Genomic DNA, 23,598 nt, shown 5'->3' on the forward strand with positions numbered 1-23,598 from the left:
TCAGAGATGCCTTCATGAGAGCTTCACGAGAGAGAATCAGAAGTTGGATTTGATGCTGTCTGCAAGACCTGTTGCATATTGAGGGACATAAAAAAGTCTTTGCAGACTGCTTAATTATTTGGAAAAAATGATACATGCTTTAGTCTGGATTATCCTGATGAAAATTGAAAATAAATGTCTCCTTCTATTTGCTTAAAATCTTTCGGCCATTTTTTTCTCAACTATTTTTTGTTACTTTTTTTTAAGCATCTCTAGCTATCAGAAATTCTTGGATTGTACAAGAGGAAATCATAAATTTACCTCCGGTGTCTTGCTGATATTAGCTGTCTTAAAATCGTCACTCACGTATTTCAGGATAAATAATTGTCTAGTTATGCCAAATAACCCTAATTGGTCTGATTTAACTTGGTGTCTTGCATAGCTACTGTTCATAGGGGGAGCATTCCTTTTTAGAATGCGCTGCAGCATTCTTTTTTCAGAAGAGGAATATGTGAGTGAAAGTCTTCCGGATTTTGGAAAGCAGCATAACCTTAAAAATGCCTGAATTTTTTCATGATTTGATTTAAATTTAAATGCCATCACAGAAGCCTGTCTTTCTTGTGCCAGTCTCTGTTCAGTTTTAAATGTTCAGAGACAGAATGTTGAAGCACAGCAGTGACTGACAGTGTGGGATGGCATTTTGTAGAGTGCCTGAATAAGACATCCCTGTGGGTTTGCCTTTGTTTTTCATGTCATTTGATTTGTTCTCCTTTGGTCTTAAAATCATGCAGGAGAAAGGATTCTAGGGCCACTTAAATGGCTACAGCTTCGGTTCCAATGGTGAATTTGGAACCTTTGTTTTCTTTTATAAATCATAGATTCAGAAGAGAGAGCCGCACTAGTACCTGAGGTGTGGAGAAAGGAGGTTGAGGAAAGTTACCTGTAGGATGTCTCTTAAAAGGGAGAGGAGAGTCCCCCGTGGTGCAGAGCGGGTGCTGTGTGAGGGGTCCCTGCCCATGAAGACAGGACTCCTCCGCACCTGGCGAGACCTGCCATCACCTGCGCCGCCTTGCACACATTGTAACACTCTCCACAGAATGCTTATAGGGATTACAACATCGGTTTCCAAAACCGTGAAGTTGTGGCTTTTTATCATTACATTTATCTGGGGTGTGAATTACATGTTCAAAAGTGAGTATAACATTGTGAGGGTGCATGAGGGACTGACTGAGGGGTGGCTGTACACTGGCTGTTCATACCTATTCAGCCAACTATGTGTTTTCTGTGGCACTTGCCCACTGCCAAAAGGGCATATTTATAGAGTGTACCACAGTATTTAGCATAATGGTACTCTATTGCTACTGGATTTGCTTCATGTTAAGACATTCAAGAAAAATAAAAAGACCAGTCCTTTCTTCAATACCTTGTTTTGAAAAGTGTATCCTTATAATTCAAGAATCACATAGAAGCTATAATCCTATCTCTCAATATGTTGTCCATACAGGTATGTACACCTTTGCTTACCAGGACTTTAAGTGTTATTTTTTGCTGACAGTTAAATACCAAAAAAACCCAAACGGATAAAACCAGACCAAAGTAAAACTACATTTGGAAATGACATGTAATCTTGAGGTAGCATTTCTACCTTGTCTGACGTAATAACAACATTGTTAGGAAATCAGAGTGGAACTCTTTTACAGTTAGAAAATATTTTAAGAAATATTCCCAGACATTTAAAGCAATAGAAGGTCAGAGAATGATCAGGTTTTACAGTTTCAGTGTACTTCAGCTTTAACAAAAATTGGAAATAGCAATGTTAAAATTTTATATTTTTTATTTGTTAAATGTCTCTTGACAGTCTGCCAGAGTTATAAATGTATTTTTATCAGTTATATGAATGTTTTACAAAGATGTACTTTTAAAAGTGCTTCGGTGCTTTTTATTTTTAAAAAGGCAATTAAAGTACGTATTCCAAAAACATCAGTTTTTAATTTTTTCATTGTTTGTTTCTTCAAATGAGGGTTTACACAGCTGCATGAATACAGTGATACTTTTTCAGTCTCTGGCTCCCTGTTATCATTCAGTTAAGATATTCATGGAATGAATTTAAACTCCACCATGTATGGATTTTATTTTAAACCAGCTGGGTTTAGCTGAAATCTTAAATGTTAGCTAATTAGTTAAAACTCCTTGGCAGACCAATTGTGCTGTTAGCTGGGGCCCCCACTAGCAGTTAGGACATGTTTCCCAGGAAGGACACACTGAGCATGTTTATTTAAAATATATATGTAACTTTTTTTTTAGGCAGGACCCTCTCATCATTTTAGGAGTCAGAAGCTGCTGTCCAGTCTTGTGAGCAGTCTGATGGGACCACTTGTTTGTACTAGTGAGTCTCCAATGAGCTCTGTAAGCACTTTGTAATGAACTGAATCAGTTCAAGGGACGCTTCTCTGCCCTTCCCTCCGCTTGCCACCCTTCTGGTGACCTTCAGGTTCAGCCAGTACTTCAAGTTAATTATATCTGTAATAACTTTGCAAACTTGTTTCCAGGTACTGTGAACTGGGCCAAGGTTCCAATGTAAACATATGCCCCTCTTTCTGGTGCTGAGATAAGTAATATGAAAATGCTATCTGCAGTATATGCTGTTACCCAAGTTGTAGCATCTTCCAGATTCTTAAGTTCTAAAGTCAGAGATATGACTCTGTATACAAAGTGTCTTCAGAGAGAGGTGTTTTCCTGTCTTTTTGTCTATATATGCATTTTATTAACAGATGTATGCACACACACAATTCAGTTGTAAGGGTTTTTTATTGGTTTGGGATTTTTGGGGGGGATTTTTCAGAATGTAGGCCATGTTGCTAGTTAAAATTTTTTATTTCCAGTTCCTGGGATTGGTTTTGGTGTGGACTGTTTGGCTTTTGTAGAGTAATCTCAGAAGGTTAGTTTGTATTGTCTCAGATATACTGAGATTCCAGCCCTTTATTTGTGATATAAAAATGTATTTTTTCTGAAAGGGTGGGAGAGTATCTATGTTTCATAATAATTCTAGAAAAAGAAATGTCTGCAGTTTTTTTCAAGTAGTTAATTTCAGTTTTCAACAGCTATTGAGGAATATACAGCAGTGACTCCTAATAGGAAAATATCTCAATTAGAGGTATTTTTGCCTTCATAAAACAATGGTATTGAAAAGCAAACTTGTTCTTCCAGTCTTACCCAGGCTGCATAATCCTTGTCATGGAAATACCAGGACAAAAGTATCAGGAATTATTTTATTTTCTTTTCCTGCTTTTGTCTCTCCTAATATTCCTAGGATACTTATAGTTCTCTATATTTAGACCACAAGAGTCTAAAAGCTGTACCTTTAGCTTCAGTGTTAACACTTGAAAGCTTTAACTCGATAAAAGAGCGTGGTTTGAATCAAACTACTGTTTCTTTGTCATCTATTTAGATTTAGAATGAACACCTTCCATTACATTATATAGATTATCACTAGATTTTCTGAATTATTCTTCTGTAGCTGTCTGTTGGACATGACCATTTTTGAGCAGGTGAATTTCAAAAGATGCAAACTCAATTGCTATACCAAAAGGTTTAGTAGGAGATGGTGGAAATCTTTCATGTTTTCACTTTTTTACTGCTTCCAAAATTACATAAAGGACCCTTTTTCTAGACATGGTGTCAAAAGGCATGGTTCTGGACTTTTTATTACACTACTTCAATTTTCTTTTCAGTGCATACATGTAGGTGTATAAATTAAATATCTGTCAAGGTAATGAAGTTAGATTATGTTTGCTTGCTTTAGAAAGATGAAATTTCAAGATGAAGGTAACATCTGCTTTAAAAATGTAAAATACAAGCTGTTGTTTGTATACATTGTTTGAGTTTTTTCCCCAAAATATAGAAGTCTTAATATATGCATACATGCCTACACATAATAATGCACTGCTGCATGTGAAGATTTTAGTATATGGTACCAGGATAACTGAAATGTCAAATACACTCCTATTTGAAGTCATGCTTTAAGTTTTAATTAGTTTGCAATACAATTCATTTGAGAAATAATTCTTATGTAAACAGCAAAATCTTCTCATATTTCTCAATGTTCTTTCACTTAATTTATTCAAGGAGGTCACTGTTAATTTTTTGAGAGGGATGGCAGCAGAGAGGCCTAGTTGGAGTGGCTGAAGGAAGGTTGGAAAAGTGTTGTCACTTCTTTGGCAAGGTGTGTGCTGCCTTTCATCTTTGTTGTGTGACTTCCATCCCTTTAAATCCTGTGAACTCGGAGCAAGTTCACCTATCCTTCCTTTGCTGACCCAGGAAAACCAAAGCCCTGTAAGCACCTGCAAAAGGAAAATCAGATAACTCTACTTCTCCAACCCTACTAATCCCCTAGCACTGCTGATCTGATTTTGATCTGTAAGCAGCTTCATTTTGAAGTCTGCTTTAAAGGATCAATTGATTGTGAAGTTGTCCATCTATAGCAATAAGTCTTTAAAATGCTATGCTGGCCTTTTATTCATTACCTACACTTTTTTATGCATTCCTTCTTTTATCATAATTATAAATTATTGACCCAGTTGACCAAATACAACTGCTTCAGTGAGATATGTATTTTCCTTACAGAAGTGGTTTAATTTTCTGCTAGAGGTACTATGTGTAAATACATAAAAAAATAGGTTTTTTCTGTATTAGAATGTAAACATTGAAAGAACATGAATATTCAGTTGGATTCTTTTAATAAACATATTTTTGTAAGTGGTTGATTTTGACTTTGTGAAAAATTTGATTTCCCCACTGCTGTTTCTGCCTGTTTAGCAAACACCTGCATAGCAATTAACTGATCTTTGACCTGGGGGCTGTTTCACTGTTAATACAACTAGTATTGTTGAGAAACATTGTTCCTCTGTACTAATTTTTCATTCCTGCTGAAGTTCAGTCCTTTAAAATGAGAGAGGTCAGAGTGAGAGCGCAGCACCCTTTCAAGAAGAACAGTATACAACCAACATGATATACCAGCATCAAAGTTGTTGTTGGCAACTGATGATGCATATGCCAGGAGATAATGCTTGCATTTCTGGGAGTTTTCATTTTGTGATATACTTGTTCTTACCACTTCTTGATGTAATTATAGAGATATAGTAATAAGTGCTATTTAAAAGTCATACATTAAAAAAAAAAACCTGATATATAAGAGTATTTGATTCTGAGTTACTGATTAAAGAGAACAGATTCCAGCTATCTAGGACGATAATTAATCAGCAGAAGTTAAGCAGTAATAAAGTATTTCAAAGCACTTGTATTAGTGTTGGGTTAATTTTGTGATTGTCTTCTGCATAATTTGGCATTCCGTAATAGTGAAGGTAGGAAAGCACTTTTTATTTCATACATGTGTTATGATGGATGATGGATTCTTCAGTATATCCTGACTTTTTAATTTATTTTTTTTTTGCTCAGATATATGGAAAATATGAATTAAGCTGGGCAAGGCAGGAGGTGTGTTTGCAGCTTTTTGCTTGTCTTGACTCCTGTCATGGCTCAAAGTAGTGAATTTTTTAGATAAATGGAAATATTATGTGAGAAACTGCAAGACTGTTGACCAATTTTAATTGTTCATTAACTGTAGCTTGAAAATAACTTCATAGGCTTCTTCTAGCTAAATAATATAATACTTTTGTGACCTATTTTTGGAATTGATCCTTTGATGTAATTAGGAATTGAGAATTTTGGGGTCTTGACTCCTGAGACAGTAACACATTAAATAAGAAAATACAGTGGGATTGAAATGTGTAAAGTACGGTTTTCTTTCTCCCCTTTGCCTCCTTACCCACCACCAAAAGCTGACTTTACGAATACTTAGAAGAAGACATGGTTTTGTTTTTATTAATTTAAGAAGCTGCCAAAGAGATCAGGAGTTATCATTTCGGCAAATTGTGGGAACATTATGTGCCACTGAATTTGTGAGTTATAGGAAAAGTGGCTGAGTAAGAGGAGGTCATGAGAATTGGTGGTTCCATCCCTGTTCACCTTGTCATCACTTTTGGTCATTATCTGGCCATTTTCTTCTTTCAGTTCTTCCAGCTATGTCAGTAGTCTTTGTGTCAAACGGCAGACCAGAAGGCTATTTGTATTACTGCGCATTAGGATGAAAAGGCATAGGGGTATTCATAGGTTGCAGACAGTCAAAAGGGTTTGTACTTACATGCAATATAAATGTTTCTGTTAATTGTATGTGTGCATATATCCTAGTGGCTGCTATTTATTTTATTTTTTTTTTTAATCAGCTTTGTTGTGTTATTTACAGGCTTTTTTTCTTTGTCTATTGGCAGGTATTTAATTAGTCAAGGAGCACATGTAGGAGCTGTAAATAGTGAAGGAGACACTCCATTAGATATTGCTGAAGAAGAGGCAATGGAAGAGCTGCTTCAGAATGAAGTAAATAGACAAGGTAATTTTTGATGCAGTAGGTTGTTGTATTTATGGACACTAAATGTAGTATGAAAACTTGGGCTAAACTGTGGCTGTTAAAGTGAATTTGTTTTCTAAAGAGAGTTGGTTAATACAGAATGCACAGTGTTTAAGTGTCTATCTCTTAAAATGGATTTACATCATTTAACAGTAAACTAGTAATTGTTTCAGGCTTAGCCCAGTTTTAATTTATATGCTTAAACCCATTTAATGCCCAAAAGAAATGGTAAAAAGAAACTGGAAGACATGATCTGCAGACATGACATGACACCTACTGATACACAGGAGCTGACAGTTGCAAAGGGTTTGAATCAGTTAATTGGTAGTGTTAACAGAAATTTGATTAGCAGTTTTTACAGTTAACACAAAACATCAGATTAGACAATTGTGTGTATTTTTTGTCTGTATTACCATTTCTCTATTTTACTTAGTTGTTCTCTTTTCTAACAGTACTGTCAGTCTTTGCTTGAGAGTTGCTTCTGGAATGCACCTCAGCCTAGATTTTTTTATGGTTGTTCTTGAAATGCTTGGTTATACTGATGTGCAATACTAAATGACTGCAGTAGCTTCTTATGAAACTGAAATTACTTGGGGAATGAACTCTTCCAAAATCTCTCTTTTATATGTTATTGCTTTTTTAAAAAGAAATATTTTGTTATATGGGATTTTACATATATTTTTATGGTGCAGATATTCAACAATACACGGTAATTTTTAGTCCTTTGCAAGTTTAATTAAATTATTTTGAACAGCCCAATTATAAAATTAGCATAATGCCACAGCACTGAAAATTTCAGTGAGGTTTATGTATTTCACAATTGAAGCTTGCTGTAAAGCATTTATGGTGCTGTCTTTATAAGTTTCTTCTGTCTGAGAAGAAGGTATGTGTTTACACACTGTAGCTATTAACTTCTAAAGCAATAATTTAGGTTGTTCTGAAATACTAAATTTCACTTGATATGGACAGCCTATTTTCCTTCGTCTTGCATTTTTATGGCAGTTGGTTTGCTTGCTTGTTTCATGGAAGGAGGGAAGAAGGCATGCATTATACCTCCTTCTAAATTTATGTTTGAAGACATAAGAACTGAGGATTTTTGTGTGCAGAGATAAAATCAAAGGAAGTATTCCATGATTGTGGATGAGAATGGAATAGAAAGGATATGAATCTGGATGTGAACTTAGAGTGCATGTCCTACTAAATCATGAGATAGTTGTCTCAGCAATAAGGTTTTAATTACGCTCCTTTGATGGCATCCTTAGCTTGAATATATAGATACTACATAAATTTGTGTGTTTATGTTACATAAAAAAAAAGATTATTTAGTCATTATCAGAATCACTTAGAAAGTGCTTAATTGTGTGTGTTGTGGCTAGAGAAGTTAATAGCTCTAAAATAGGAACCTAATTGTTTCTCGCAACGTGGAATTAACAGCGAGGCATTGTGACACTTTAATCTTCGGCTCTGTAGCTCTCCGGCAGTGAGATAATTCACATTTCTTCCATATTATATGCTCCTTCATTTCAAATAAAGCAGTGCCACAGTTTTGATAATGCAAGTTAACAGTGGGGTCTGTGGAATGACCAGTCCTGGCTCAGTGTTAAGGGTAGTGGAAGACCAGCCTTTTTATTCTGAAAAGAAACAATCCTGGGTGACAAAATATCCTATCTCTGTGTAGGTAAAATGTGCAGTGTGAAAATTAAGTAGATATTTTCCATAACATTTTTGCCTTGCAACCCTTTCATGTGTTTATTCCTCTGTTCGTTTTAGTTTCATTTTTGTGTTGCAGTGTTAATGCTGTAAATTTGGCTTCCTACATATTGTCAGTCAGCGTTGTTTTGTGCCAAAAAATTGCTTGGAAAGATTGGTCAGGTTCATTGTGATTTCAGATTTAAGTGATGACATTTGATGTTTTTTTCTGTTAGGTATCTGAGAAGAATCACTTGTTACATCTCTTTTTTTACTGCTTCTTCAGACCTTATGTCTTTATAGGAAGTGTTGAAACATACTACTCAGCTACTCAGCATTCTATTAATCATCAGTTTGTACTTATGCCAAATTTTGGCAAGTGTCAAGCTGCATTTTAAGGACACGTCTTATTACAGGACAAAATGTGGGACCCTCTAGAGACACTAAATGCACAAAAATAAATCATAGAATACAATTCAGTTCTGTGTGACATTACAGGCTTAATAAAAGGAAGGATCTGTAGTGTTTCCTCAACCTATTTTAGCATTCAGGCTCCAAGGTCTGATCTGACTAGAGAGGAGATGGTCAGTTATCTTGTTATACAAGTTCTGTTGTAAGGAGTGTTGGTCATTAAAGAAGAAAGATTTTCTAGTATTTTTATCCAGTGTCTGTTTTTCTTCAGTCATTCAGATCCCATGCTACATCTCTAAATTGCACAAAGGGTCAGGTGCCTTTTCATGTGTCCTCTTGTGTCCTGCTGAGCAAATAGTATGACTTGATATAATGAACTGTGCAGGAATCGTGAGCTAAGGGAGTAGCTATCCTGTAACTGAAGCTGTACCACTCTGATAGTTAGCAAAATATTTTTCTACCCTAATATTCAGTGGGGAGTTACTGAGTTAGTTATTTTTTAAGATTAAAACCTGGCTTAGTTTTGTAATTTGTGAGAAGGTAAATTCTATGCTCGAATATGGTGTAAAGATTTTTTTTGACCCAATTACAAACACTTCACAGATAACAAAATCAGGTGTTTTATGGAAATTATACCTAAGTAGTGCTGAACAGCTGTTCTGTTTGCACTCCATATAGTTAAACTATTTTGTGTGCTATAAAAAACCCTTCTTCTAGGACTTGTTTTATTGTTTCTCCAAATGACTAATTCCTTTTGCATTGGTCAGTCCGGTGTGTATATAGAGGCCATTGCAATCCTCAAAATCATTTAGCTTCATCAAAAATATTATTTTTGACCTGTTGTGTTTCTACTTGGCAGTGTTTCAACAGGGAGTTGTGGAAGTTGTCTTTTTCCAGTAAAGTTTTTATTTGCACTGGTGAAAACCAGCAGTCTTGAAAGAGATGTGGCTTTAGTCCTGGCGAGCCCTGGCCAGTTTTAAATGTTGTATCTCCTCAGGGCTCGAGTGGGGTTAAGTATAATGGTTTGAAGTGATTTTTTTAGCTGTTGATCATCAGATGTCCTCTTAAAATTATTTTTAACTGCTTGAGCAGTTATTTTGAATTATAGGAGACATTCTCAGGAGGTGAGTTAGTGGGGAGAGGTGATGTGAGGTGAATCAGGGGGTTCAGTGTGGTAGCTGTTTATTCAGTAACTGTCAGAGTGGTCACTCATTCTGTTCCAAAGAGAAACACGTGTTCCTCATTCTTAATTATAGGTAATGTAACAAGACTCTCCCAGATGTATTGCTTAACTCAGATTTGTTTATGTGGATAAAATGTGAACTATTACATTTGTATATAAACATTCACTTCATGAAGTAAAAAGTGGGTTGATCTTCCCTGCAGTATCTATAAAACATGCCTTTATATGGCTGAGTCGTCCTGAAACAATGATTCAGCATTTCAATTTATGCTGAATTTTCATTAAATGCTCACTGAACGGCACACTGTTTTCAAACCTGTTTGGGGCTATTGAGTAACACTTGTTGATCAGAAAAAAAAGTGAAAGCATTTTGTAATAAATTATTAATGATTTAAGTTGTTAGGCTGCCAGGGGTTAAGCACACTGCTGGTGTGAACGAGGGCTGAGGCTGAGCTGGGAGGCAGCGCATTGCCATCTATGGGCCGTTGGGAGAAAGGGTTGGAAACGTGATGAGCATTTTCTTTTCCCCTGGTATCTTAGTAGAGTCTGGAAAACAAAAGGAAGGAGAAAGGCCCATACAAGGTATAACAAAGGCTGTTTACATTCCATTTTCTGTAGTTAATAATGGGAATTGTATTTATCTCAGGGTACAGCTTTTTTTCTGTGACGCAGAGTTTAATTCCCCTTTTCACGAGTTATTAATGTGAAGAGTTAATTTAGATTGGCAAGATTCAGGTGCTTTCTTCTGTTGAAATATGACCAGAAATTTGCTGTCTTGTAAAATAATGTATTGATACAGCCATTAAACCTCTGCAACTATTATATTTTGTTTGGGCTTCAGAAATGCAATAGTTCATGATATTAATGGAAGTCTGTATTGAGTATTTTTCCTGCTAAGGCATTACTATTTTGACATAACTTGGCTCTTTGGGCATGTCTGGAAAGTAAGCTTAGATATGACCCATTAGAAGCTCACAAGATCAGGGTGTGGAATGAGTTTTTTCTCTGTTCTTCCTTTATACAAAAGTGCCTCAGAACAAACAGCTATGTTCATGAACAGTTTTACACTGGTAGGAATTTTTTCAGATTCTTCAGGTGGAGAAGGTTACTCATGCTGATAAGGATTCACTGTTGGACTTTGAGCATACAAAAAGGGAATGGACATAAATGTGACTAAGAGATGATCAAATATACACTATTTATTTACACAGTAGTGTTTTGCAGGCAACACTGACGTGTAAATGACTGTACTCTTGAGTATTGTCCCAGGATCTGCTGATCACTGCTGTGTCATTCTGAAAGGCAAGCAGATGCTGAGGCCTGTGAAGTTACAGTTTTCGATAATTCACATATCAACATGTAGGAGCTTCCTGAAGAATGAGAATATATGACTAACAATGTGTTATTGGTTCAGAGTTCTTGGTCTTCACTCTTAATATGTTATACTTAGAAAGTTTTTCAGCTTTTTCCTCTGCTGAGTCTTTCAACAGCCTTGTATGTCTTCATGCATCTTGGAGACTCAACATCCGGATTATGGTTTTTGTCAGTTTCTGATAAAATGTAATTCTGTTCATTTTTTGCCTAAATTGTCAAGTTTAAAATGGTTTCTGCTGGTCAATTAGTTGAATGAGTCAAGGAGTTCAGTCAAGTCCTCAGAACACTGACTGTTTAACTTGCTTCAATTTCTTTATGGTATTTAAGGAAGTTTTATCTTTCGATTGTCTTTAGCATAAAGTTTTACAGTATATATCTCCCAAGTCCCTGCATACCAGTGTGTAAGATTAGAAAAATCATACACTTAAAACATTTTCTTGAAGGTCGGGCCACTGATATTCTGATAGAGGTCAACCCAGATGCAGTTTGTGTTCTTGATGATCACAGTTTCTAAGTTGTTTTTCCTTATGAGCTAAGGGCTACACAGAAGTCTTAAAGTAAGTGTGGTTTAACTTTTTCATATTTTATTGTCGTGATGTAATGCTGCTTGGAATTGGGCACTTCTGACTTTTAGGAAGTGTATCTTGAAAATCCCAGATAAAATTTGTGTTCTTGATGATCACAGTTTCTAAGTTGTTTTTCCTTATGAGTTGTCACCATTCAGCCATCATAGATGGAATTATGCTCTTGCGTAGTTCTTTTCAAGATCTCTTTTTCTGCTCTGTTCTTAAGTAGCAATTACAAAAATGCTTGCAAATAATGTGCTTGCATAACCCATTCAGGGTCTGGAATTTGTTTAACCTGATGCATATACTTGTAGGTGTTATGATGGTAGACTGTGTTTCTCCCTTTCCATCAGTGTATGTTTTGTTTTGTTTTTTTTTTTAGTGAGACATACTGTAAAAAGTTTTCAGTGTTTTTGGTGGTTTTTTAGTAGAGCTATGAGCTGCAATATCCAGTGTTGTCTATATGTGTATAAGGTTTGTGATTCACAGTGATAGGAGACAAACCAGAAATGCTTTAACAAGTATAAAAGATACAGCTTCATCTTGTCATCATTGTAAAGACACAGGATTGTTTCTCTTCCCATAGGGATCTGTTTATAAAACGACTTCAGCCATTTTCTATTGTATACAGAAACATCAACATGGACTTATCTTTTCATGCTTAGAAAATTAAAATACAATTTTTCTCTTTTTTTTTAAACAGGTTACTTCAGTGGTTATTAGGTGATTCTTAAAAGAATAAGTTTGAAGAGTTTTAGTAGACTGATTTTTATTATTATTTATTTATAATCCTTTTTCTACCCATCCCCTCCTTTTGTTAAAAAAGGCATTATGCAAGCTGTCTTACAAAACTGGATGTTTTCATAACCTTGGAATTCATCTTCCAAAAAATATTCATATCAAACTCTGAACATTATTCAAATTGTTTCGTTTTTATTTTCCTATATCACATAAATTTGTCATAAAATTCGTTATATAATTGAATTGAAGTATTTGAACTAAAGTATTTTGTGTCTTCTCTTCCCCTCTCCTCCTCCCTGTCTGAATTAGGGGTTGATATAGAATCGGCTCGAAAAGAAGAAGAACGAATAATGCTAAGAGACGCAAGACAGTGGCTCAACAGTGGCCATATAAATGATGTCAGGCATGCAAAATCTGGTGGTACAGCACTTCATGTAGCTGCTGCTAAGGGCTACACAGAAGTCTTAAAGTAAGTGTCGTTTAACTTTTTCATATTTTATTGTCATGATGTAATGCTGCTTGGAATTGGGCACTTACAACTTTTAGGAAGTGTATCTTGAAAATCCCAGTCTCTCTGGAACAGTCTCTTTTCAGACCTTGATTTTATGTTTTCAAGCACTCATAAATCATGATGTTGTTGACTTTCTATTCTACGTCATTCAAAATACGAATAGCAGTATACATGTTGAGCCTGAATATTACTCAGGAGAGGAAAGTTGCCCTGTTTTAAAAGCCAGCTATGTAAACAAGCTTAAGATCTTTTTATAATGCCAGTTAACGTCCTGGTTGGTGCATATTTTCAGGACACCATATTTATTTCCATATGTAAAGCAGAGTTCATAATCCAGGCTAAAAATTTTTGCACTTCAGAACCAGATAATATAATTTTGTGTTCATTTTTTTAAAAATCGTTACTCTTGATGTCTTCCCTGGAAAGCTTTAGGCTTCAGGTGTCCCCTAATTCACAGCTTTTCATTAATGTTATAGCAATACATATTGTAACATATTTAATCTCTTTTTCATCAAAGTTCTACTTTTATTCTAGTAAAGCATAATTAGTAATACATGGCTTTAACATGATTGTAAATTTATTTGACTGCTTTAGCAGTGTTAGGAGCACTTACAAACTGTAACATGAGTGAAAATAAGCATACATCCTGACTGTGAGTATTGGTGCCTTTAAGGTCTGCAGAGCAATTTACTGAATGGGAGTTCTGTTTCAAAAAAATCCTGATGCTCAAACATGAAGAAGGCACATTATTCTGTTGGAAAAGAGTGATTTTTGTTTTAGAGTAGCAGGTATCTGTAAGGGAGTTGTATCTGTAACTGTTTGGGTGTTTTTTTAGCTCCCTCAGTTTTTATCTTTTTTGTAGTCCAGTCTATATACTTCTCCTAGGAGAGGCAAAACATATTTGCAGGCAATTTTTGTGATTGCTTCAAATTATCAAAAATGTGTGCTCTGTATTGGATGCAAGACTGCAAGATTTGCTCATTGGAGGATATTACTGTAAGTATATTGGCTCTTGAGAAACAGATTTTTTTTTAAAAGAATATTTTGTTCTTATGTGATTTGTAACAATTATAGACAGTGGTTCAGACAGCTCTTAGCTCTTCACGTAAAAACACTTGTTAGTTTAAGTATCCTTTGTCACTTTGATGCTTGCCTGAGAACCATGATGAATGTGAGTACTGAATACAGGCAGAACAGCAGGTCGTCTCTTTGAGGAACTCTGCTCCCTCTCAGAGAACAGTTGAAGCATTTAAACACTAGATTTTTGCAAAAAGTTAATGACAGGAAATGAAAGTTTCAAGCAGCTAATTTTAGAATGGAAGGGGGTTTTAATAGTTTACTAATAAGACTAATAAGAACACTGTATCTAACAATTTTTTTTATCTTACAACTTTTTTCCTTAGTTATTCTTAGTTTTTTCTTAGTTCCTTAGAAATAGGCCTTTTGCCTATTTCTGCATGTACAGAGAAGAATATCTAATTATAGATACAATGGTCTTTGGAAAGGAAGTTAACAGAGAAGAAAATGGAAAAGGCTGGTTTCTTGAATTTTCCTTAAAATATATATACACACCTGCTAAATAATGAAAAGGCAGGTGTTTCTATGGGAAGCAGAATTAATCAACTGTCAGTAGCCCAACTAAAATACCTATGAGAAAAAAGGAGGAAGATATCACCATAGAGCAGTTTCATAATTTTTACTAAAACTTATTTATCCCTGTCGGCAGTGTCAAGATCAATTTCTTTTAATTTCTTCAGGCTTTTAATACAGGCTCACTACGATGTAAATATTAAAGATTATGATGGCTGGACACCACTTCATGCTGCTGCTCACTGGGGTAAAGAAGAAGCATGTCGCATTTTAGTGGAAAACCTATGTGATATGGAGGCTGTCAACAAAGTGGTAGGATTTTTATGTAATCCTTGTCAAGATACAAAGTTCTGGTCTCTAAAGTGACTTTAGAAGCCAGGGTAAGAAAAGTGATGATAAACTGCTGTTTACTGTACGTGGAGCTTTATATAATGCATGTGTTGTCAAACCAGCATGGTTGTGTTCAGCACTAAATTCTCTGATTGTCTAAATTAATTTCTAGGCCAGCTTTATGATTTTTTCTTTATTAAATGATCCATTCAATCTTTGACATGGAAATTCACAATTGAAAAAGTTCGTTGACATTTCAGAGGTACAAAATTAGTGACTTGATGGATTGCGTTCAGGCTTTTGTTTGATCTCTCAAGATGATGATGATGCCTTTGGGTAGTGTTTTAACTCCTAAAATCAGTTTGTGTTAGTATATTAAAGAGTTGTCACTATATTATGCTGATTTGGGTGTTTTGGAAGAAACTTGTAGGTAACTCTGGACCCCCTGGACATAACCTGAATGCTTCCTAAGCTCTATTTTTTTGGCTTTTATGCAATGGCCTGTGTAGCTTGCTGATCTTTTTCCCAATAGACACAAATATGTTCATGAGTTCACTTAACCATCAAAAGGATCCAGACCTTTTCATTCAGCCATGTAAGTGCTGAGCTCTCATTCTTTTCCTCATAGTGTGTTTTACAGATAGATTCTGTTCAGCTTCCAATTTATGTTAGATTTTTTACTGGGGTTGTGAAAATGTGGATGTTACACACTAGAGAGCACTCCCATAACCGTATGTTCAAGTCCACTGGATGAGAATAAGAAAAAAGGAGGCATAGAGAGATGTCAGTGGAGTCTTTTTTTGGTTTATGGACTTGTCTCTGCAAGCTAGGAAAGTCTTGCCTGTTTTTAAGTAAGCTAGTAAGCATTTTTGCTTTTGGAGAAGGATTGAAACCTCTGGATTTGGTTTTGGTTGTATGTGCTTAGCGTCTCAGAGAACTCGGCCACCTGACTGCAGTATCAGCTGTTGCAGATTTGGGTGTAAGATGTAACCTTCCAGCTGCTACAGTTTTCTGCAAAGTGACTTTTTGTGGTTACAGTGGATCTAATTACCATGTAATAGCTACCTAAAAATAGAAGGCCACATTAAAAACTGTAGTTATAATGCAAATATAAGCTTGTGGTAATAGTTCGTATGGCAGAAGACCTCAAGTTGTTTTGGCTAATGCTTGTTAAAAGGTGTACATGCTTCTGCTGTATGATCAGAATTAGCAGTTTAAAGGTTCATCCTTTCTTACCAGTTACAAGTCTTCGCAGCGTAATTAGGAGGAAGTTTGCCTTTAGTTTTAGCCTAGAAGCTGAAATCAGCACAGACAAACAAGAATACCTTTCATGATTTTTATAAGCTGCTGTGGCCACTTTTAAATGACAGCTCTTTTTTTATTACTGGTTATTGTACAGAAGTACTTCTAGTTTGATCTTGTCCTGATCTCCCAGCATCTCAGTAAGTCCACCCAGCATGTTGATGCAGCTGCATTTATGCCAGTGAATATGGGACTTTGCCTAGATTCCAGCCTTCAAGTATATGTCCCATGAAAATCATACACTAAGGAGAAATAACAAGTGGTCATAGCAGATCTTCTATAAAGTAAAGTGTAAACTGTAAATAGTTTTGCTGTAAAATGTGAATGTGTGACTACTTAAATTTATTATCATTAACTCCCTTAAATAATTTAAACTTAAAAAAATCAAGCTGTATGTGATAGTCTAAGATGAGCAGGATACTGAACTGCTCAGGATCCATCCATTCAACTCCCATTGTGAACAGTTATTTGGCACTAATACTGTGAGATTATATTAATCAAACTGCTTTTCATTCATAGTGTTCTTTTTTTCCCTCAAACAGCAGTAAAATTTTATTGTCATATCTTTATCACTTAAAAATATGTTTACTCATCAGGTATAAATATTTTTGTTTGAATCCCCCCTGTCCCCCCCCACCCCCCCAAAAAAAGGAGTATTGCAAAATTGTTTTCAAGTACTGACAGACTAACAGTTTGCAGTAGAGCTTGATTCATATTTTCCAAATTGTCTATCTAAATGTTTTGCTTAACCTGCATCATCATGTGATGAGAAGACATCGTAGTCTGATACATTTAAATTCTGTTGTACAATTATGGTGTTTTACTTCTTCTCCAGGGTCAGACAGCATTTGATGTGGCAGATGAAGATATTCTAGGATATTTAGAAGAGTTACAAAAGAAGCAGAATCTGGTAGGCCTTGTTCATATATATATATATATATATACACATACACACACATACATATGTACGTACATACATACAATATATGTTAAATTTTATTGTACATATGATTATGGTATCCAACTCAGGGCAGCATATAGATTAAAAACAAATTTTAAATTGAGGGCATCAATTCAGGTGATGCCACAGTCATCTCAAAAGGTTTTTTATGCCCTTACTTGGTCACCTATGGTGACCAAAAAAGCCTTGAAGAAAAAAGGCGATCTATGTCTTGTCTTGTCCGGTGGGCATTTTATGATCTGAAGTATCAACAATAAGCATCTTACTTGGAATAACAGTTTCTAAGACTTTTAGGGCTTTGAACATTCATACTTTGAAAGTTTGTACACATTCTAGTGTTTGTAATATTTAGAGATTCCTCTCCATTTGTAATTTTGTCATACTGCTGCCATTCTAACAATTAAACTGCACCATTCTGTGTTTTGAAGCTTCATAGTGAAAAACGTGAAAAGAAGTCTCCCCTAATTGAATCCACAGCCAACATGGATAATAATCAGACACAGAAAACATTTAAAAAGTAAGTAAAAATAGGAAAAATTACGAAGTCTTTATAAAGATGACTTTACAAGCTGTCACAAAGTCCTACTTAACAGGCTTTAGTAAACTCTTCAGTACTTAAATACTTCTCTTTTCAAACTCAGTAAGGAGACACTGATTATGGAGCAAGAAAAGAATGCATCTAGCATAGAGTCTCTGGAGCAAGAGAAAGCAGACGAAGAAGAAGAAGGAAAAAAGGATGAGTCCAGTTGTTCTAGTGAGGAGGAAGAGGATGATGACTCAGAATCTGAAGCAGAGACAGGTATGTTATTTGGAGCATTGGCTTTCATTAAATATTTACTTTATAATTTTACTTAGTTAATATCACACGATACAGAGTTAAGTATGTTACATTTCACTTATTTTTCTGTATTTCACTAAGTGTCTCCTGTTATTTTGAAGTAAAGTAAGTTTATATATGTCTAAAGTCAAGTCATAACAGACATTTCAAATGGCTCTCTTTACTGGTAGCTACTTAGGTTAAAGCTATTAACCAGCTTACTTGATTGGCTGCTTAACAAATTGATGCTTTTAATTAGATAGATAAAATAATATAAGCCTGAAGTAGCATGTTAGAAACATTGAAAAAGTTAGAAGATCAAATTAGAGAGGAAGACTCCTTAGCAGTATTTGCTTGTGAAACTGGTATAGAGATTGGATCAGCAAAATTGCAGACATTCTCATTTGTTCTTATCATCTTGAAGTAATTACTAATTAATCTGGTTCAGCTATTCATTAAGTAGTCATGCATATATTTTCTGTGTGTACTGGGATAAACTTTTAGAGGTATTATTTTAATAATAACTGTTGCTTCATATGTAACTTAAGTTCAAGAGACTTATTCTTTGAAAAGTTTTGCATTGTGTGCAAAGTTGTATGCATATTACTCTCTATTTCTCTCTTGAGAAATGGAATTAGTGGGTTGTTTTTTTCTTGAACGATTATCAGAGTAGCAAGTACCAATTCAAGAACATCGTATTATCTTTTCCTTTCAAACCAGAAAACAAGCGTCTTGCAATAAGTGTTTAAAGATGTATGTTCAATCCTAGTAAAGAATATTAGAATTGCAGTGCAGCAGTACAACACATAGATATGGATGACATTAGAAATAGCTTGTTAATATTTTGTACTTAAACTTTTTAAAATAAGTAACACTTTTTGGTGAGCTGTCAGTTTTCATTTTAATAGATTCTAATTTCTTCACCTGGAAAAATAAGACTATGAAGGTATTTTAAAGCTAGCCAATCTATCATAAGCATTTAATGTAGATAGAAGTAAAAATAACTTGCAAAACCAAACTTTCTATTATGGTTTAATTTGTTGGGGTTTTTTTTTGTCATTTGAAACAATCCAGCATTTCAGTATTATGCTAAAAAAAAAGTGTCTGGCAATCTTTGTCATTAGTCTTTTACCTTAGAGTACTTGCATCCATAATTTCCTGAGCTTTGCTAAACTCAAACTACTTATAATATATAACATGTAGTAATTTCTCTGTCTCTGAGCTGACTGTAATGTCTGCTGAACTTTATGACTCTGGTAACTGTGTTCTCTTCATTGCCAGTAGTTTGTGCCAGGAAAATTTGACTGTGACACAAGAATTAATTTATGTAAACTTTGGGGGTTTTAATATCAACAAGGCTTTATCATACTTTATTTGGCAAGATACACTTTAAGCTTTTCCCTGCAGAGATACATCTCTTTAAGTTCCAAGATTATACTTTCCCTTTTTTTACCATTATTCAGCTTAAGGTAGTGAAAGATTTTTCTAGTGAAAAATCCTATTGTAAGGAGCATTCTGGTTGTGAAATATTTTAATGCTGTTCAGTATTCTGAAGCACTGGAAATGGTGATTTCTAATATTTTAGGATAATTAAAATGTTTTCCTATATTTTTGTTTCATTGGTTATGTGTGAATATGGGTTAAAAATAAATACACTTCTGTCTGTAAGACCAAGAAGGGAAATATGAATAGGAAAGTAGCTTCTTGCAAAGGACAGGGAAACAAGATAAAAAATAAAATTTTCATCAGTTCAGGTTTTGTAACTTACTTTTTTTGACATACTTATTTTTTTAATTAGTATCAGCTCAGTCATGCATACAACTAAGTTCTTATAATTCTAGAAATAATTTAAGAATACACTTGTGAAAAAATCCATTCTTCTCCCTCCTGATAACTTTTTCTGTATATTTTAAAGATGTATTACCTAAAAATTTCTATCAGATCTGCCTGTGCATCATCTCAAATCATACTGTCAGTCCTACATTGCCTTGTTCAGCTTTTTGTCACCAAGAATTTTACCACCACTTTTTTTCACTTGTGTTTAAAAAGAACTTTCTATTAAGTGCCATTGGTCATGTAAGCTGTTTATATTTGTATTTGTTTACTGCATAACTAACATTCAAAACACCTATTCAGCTATGTCCATAACTAAAACAAGTGTGTAACAGCAATACCATGGATTACACAATTTCTAATTGTAGATTAGTACTTTGTTGAATTTAAATATTAGTTGTGAGAGCACTTCATGAAATCCTTGCATACTTTCTAATTTAATTACTTTTAGGCTGTATGGGTCACGTAGATGGAAAGATGTATTTACAGTAGGGCCAAAACCAGTAGGGATTGAACCCCTCGTTGCTTCATACTGCACGAATAAATAGGAGGCAACATCTGAGCCCAAAGAATGTGCAGTTTGAATATGTGAAACAGAAGCAAGGTGTAACATTATGAAGCTCAAGCAAAAGCAGTGACAGCAGTTGTTGTATATCAATCATGGCATTTTCTGTGTAAGAAGGGTTGAGGGTCATAAACTGTGGACAGAGGAAAGAATTTGAACAAAGCAGGAGAGAGTAGATAGGTAGACAGTGAAATGTAGATAAGAAAAACAAGGGACAAAGAAGGAATGAAGCAAATAGAAAATTGATGTTCTGGAAGGGCAAGTCCCTGCCACAGCTCATTCTGGTGACTAGAATTCCTCATGGAGTTCTCTGCACAGTTAAATATTTCTTTGAACTCAAACACGCATAGTTATCAAGAGAATAAATGTTTCACTTTGAATTGGCACCTGTCTTCTGTAATTTGGATTAACTATTACAGAATCAAAAGATAGTCAGGGTAGGAAGGGAGCTCTGGAAATCATCAAGTCCAACTTCCCCTGCCAAGGCAAGGTGACCTAGAGCAGGTTGCATGCGAAAGCATCCAGGTGGGTTTTGGATGTCTCCAGAGAGGGAGATTCCACAACCTCTCTGGATGGCCTCTTCTGGTGGTCTGCCACCCTTGGTGTTCTTCCTCATGTTGAGGTGGAATTTCCTGTATTTTAGTTTATGATATTGCTCCTTCTCCTGTTGCTGGACACCACCAAAAAGAGTCTGGCACCATCCTCAACACCTACCTTTGAGATATTTATATGCATTGATGAGATCAGATGAGATGCTAACATATCTCCTACTGTTACAGTTTTTGTAGTCATTAGCCAGCTTCTAAAATACAGGCTGTGTGTGGAGACTGAAATCTATCTCCAGAGGTTTCCAAGATGTGACTCATCAAAGCCTGAGCAGCCTGATTCATAGGCAGTATTGACCCTCTTTTGAGCAAAAGGTTCAATTAGGTGATCTCCTGAGTCACTTGGACCCGAATAGTTCGGTAGTTCTGTCTCTGGATCTCTAAGTGGTAACACTTGATCAATACAAAAAAATTGTTACATGCACAACCTTTTAGAAAAAGAAGGTGGACCTAGCTAAGATACAAATTTGGAGTAAGGGAGAGAACACTGAGGAATAAATGGTAAAATACTGCTCATAAAGTTAACTGTCAAATTTGTTGGATAGAAATCCAGCTTGGTGTTGTAAAGGTGATGAAATTGTGAATGAAGAATTAAGATTAAAATCTTGTAAATATTTTGCAGATAAGACCAAAACCTTGGCAGCTAATAATGCAAATACCACAAGTACACAATCAACATCAGTAGCTGTGATGGCGCCTTCAGTAGCTGGTGGCCAAGGGGCACCTACATCACCTGTTAAGAAGGTAAAAGAAAATAGCTTTTTATTTTCTATGATATGGTATTCTTATGGTTTTCTATTTCTTTTTTTCCATGTAAGTATATATTTTTTGATTCTACTGTTAGATTTGGTTAACTGGTGAATTGATAAAAATATGCATAGATTCTTAAAATATTTTCTGATCTTCCCCAGAAACTGTTAATTTTTAAAAAAATTTTCAATGGCTTTAATTCTGAACAGGGACCTAAAATACAGAACTATGAAATAGCTGAATGTAAAATCCTTCTAAAAAAAAAAAAATTCTGTTGCACAGTGTATGGAGTTCTTGTTTTTTCTGAAGCTAAACTTCATCTTTTGAAAGTCTTTTCTATGTCAGACTCCTCCAGAATTTCTAGAAACTACAGTTCTAGTGTCTCTCTGTGCCTGTATTTCTGATGCACTTAATTCAAGGGAAGCAGGCATGACTATGTGACTTTCAGGAGTCCCTTGAAGTATTCAGCTAGTGCTTTGGCACAGAAATCAGAAATGATACCTGAAAAACAAAGTAGAAAGTTATGTGGGTCTCATCCCTGTTTTAATATGGTTAAGACCTCATGGAAGAGCTAAATAATAGGGACTTATGATTTATTCAATGCACAGCTCAAATCCACACCTAGCAAAGCCATATTGCATGCTGGAAGCTTTCGCAGCTTGTAACTTTACAGGAACAGTTAGTTTGGATGAACTTTAGTTTTACTTGGCAAGATAGATATGCTTGGGGAAAAAAATTACAGTAGATAATAATGCATAGCCAGACTTATAGAATATCAGAGCAAACTGGATAGTAAGCCAGTAAATCTTCATTTGTCATTCATTACAGCTTTTCTATATACATCTTCATCAAAATGTAACCATCTACTGATGCATCTGAAAAGCATGTTCAGGAGAAATGGTAACCATGATAAATTGCAGCCACAGTAGAGAGAGAAGACAAAGTACTAGGAGTATAAAGTGTATTTTGCTCCTGGGTGCTTACTGAGGTTGGACTTTCACATTCACAGTAGAATCTAATAGTGATATATCTTACAAAGCATACTTTAATGTAACGGGTGCAGGTTTAATTTAATTTAATTGATCAGATTTAATTATATGGGGATATGTTTTCATAAGAGAGGAAATAAGCTTGATTTTAAGCTAAATTACAAGCTTTTACAAATCATCAATACACTTCTAATTTTGTTATGCAAAAATTAATGTTTTATATTTTGGTCTTCTATGTAAAAAGTGCAGGCTAAAAGTAAACTAGTTATTTTCCTATTATGTGAACAGGGCCTTCTGTAGCTACAAAATAAATGCACATTATATCAAAATTATTATTTTGTAACATAGCAGGTAGCTGTGATCTAAAGGAGCAGTTACAGGTTCTATCAGTAAACAAAAACGCTTTAAACTGTTTTTACCAGTAAAGGTAAAGCAGCACCCTGTGTGTGATCTTGGACCTATGCTTGCACCTGCCTTTTTAGGTGTGCAGCATGTGATCAGCTGTAGCTGCACTTCTGCTTTTACATCATAGATGGCAAAACCAAGGGGTGCAGATGCAGTATTCTAAGCTAGAAGTCAGGTTTCCTTCAGTCTGCACTGCTTTCAGTAATGCTGCTCTCTGGCTGCAGGTACTGAAGGTAAGGCAAGTTTGGGAGGGATAGCTACACTAGCATGGGATGTGATGGAGGGATGTGAATGATCCATGGTAAGTAGATAAGGGGTGTGTATGTCAGTGTGAATCTTCCATTATTATCAACAGTGTGAGGATTTAGGCCATGGACCTTGTAAGGTCAAAGGCTTTGTTGTTCTTTTCTATGCAAGCTGTAATACTGTCTCTGAATGAGCTAAACATGCTGTGTTATGTTTGGTTGTAATCTGTTGCTAAGGCTTTAAGTGTCTTACTGCTTTTTTGGTATTTTGTGTTGTAATGAAGAGTTA

General features: G+C 35.2%; 1 protein-coding gene across 3 annotated transcripts in view; it reads left to right on the forward strand.

The window, feature by feature from the left end:
- The window catches only part of LOC131591677 (protein phosphatase 1 regulatory subunit 12A-like), a 112,199-nt gene that overhangs the window by 53,462 nt on the left and 35,139 nt on the right, over positions 1 to 23,598 (forward strand). For all 3 annotated transcript variants that reach the window (XM_058862607.1, XM_058862608.1, XM_058862606.1), the window contains exons 3-9: positions 6,306 to 6,424; positions 12,716 to 12,875; positions 14,675 to 14,819; positions 16,975 to 17,049; positions 17,529 to 17,617; positions 17,742 to 17,899; positions 21,543 to 21,664. In XM_058862607.1, coding sequence (XP_058718590.1) covers positions 6,306 to 6,424; positions 12,716 to 12,875; positions 14,675 to 14,819; positions 16,975 to 17,049; positions 17,529 to 17,617; positions 17,742 to 17,899; positions 21,543 to 21,664 — 868 coding nt within the window. The remainder of the gene's footprint in view (positions 1 to 6,305; positions 6,425 to 12,715; positions 12,876 to 14,674; positions 14,820 to 16,974; positions 17,050 to 17,528; positions 17,618 to 17,741; positions 17,900 to 21,542; positions 21,665 to 23,598) is intronic.

This window comes from Poecile atricapillus, chromosome W (genome assembly GCF_030490865.1).
Source record: "Poecile atricapillus isolate bPoeAtr1 chromosome W, bPoeAtr1.hap1, whole genome shotgun sequence".
Taxonomy (NCBI): domain Eukaryota; kingdom Metazoa; phylum Chordata; class Aves; order Passeriformes; family Paridae; genus Poecile; species Poecile atricapillus.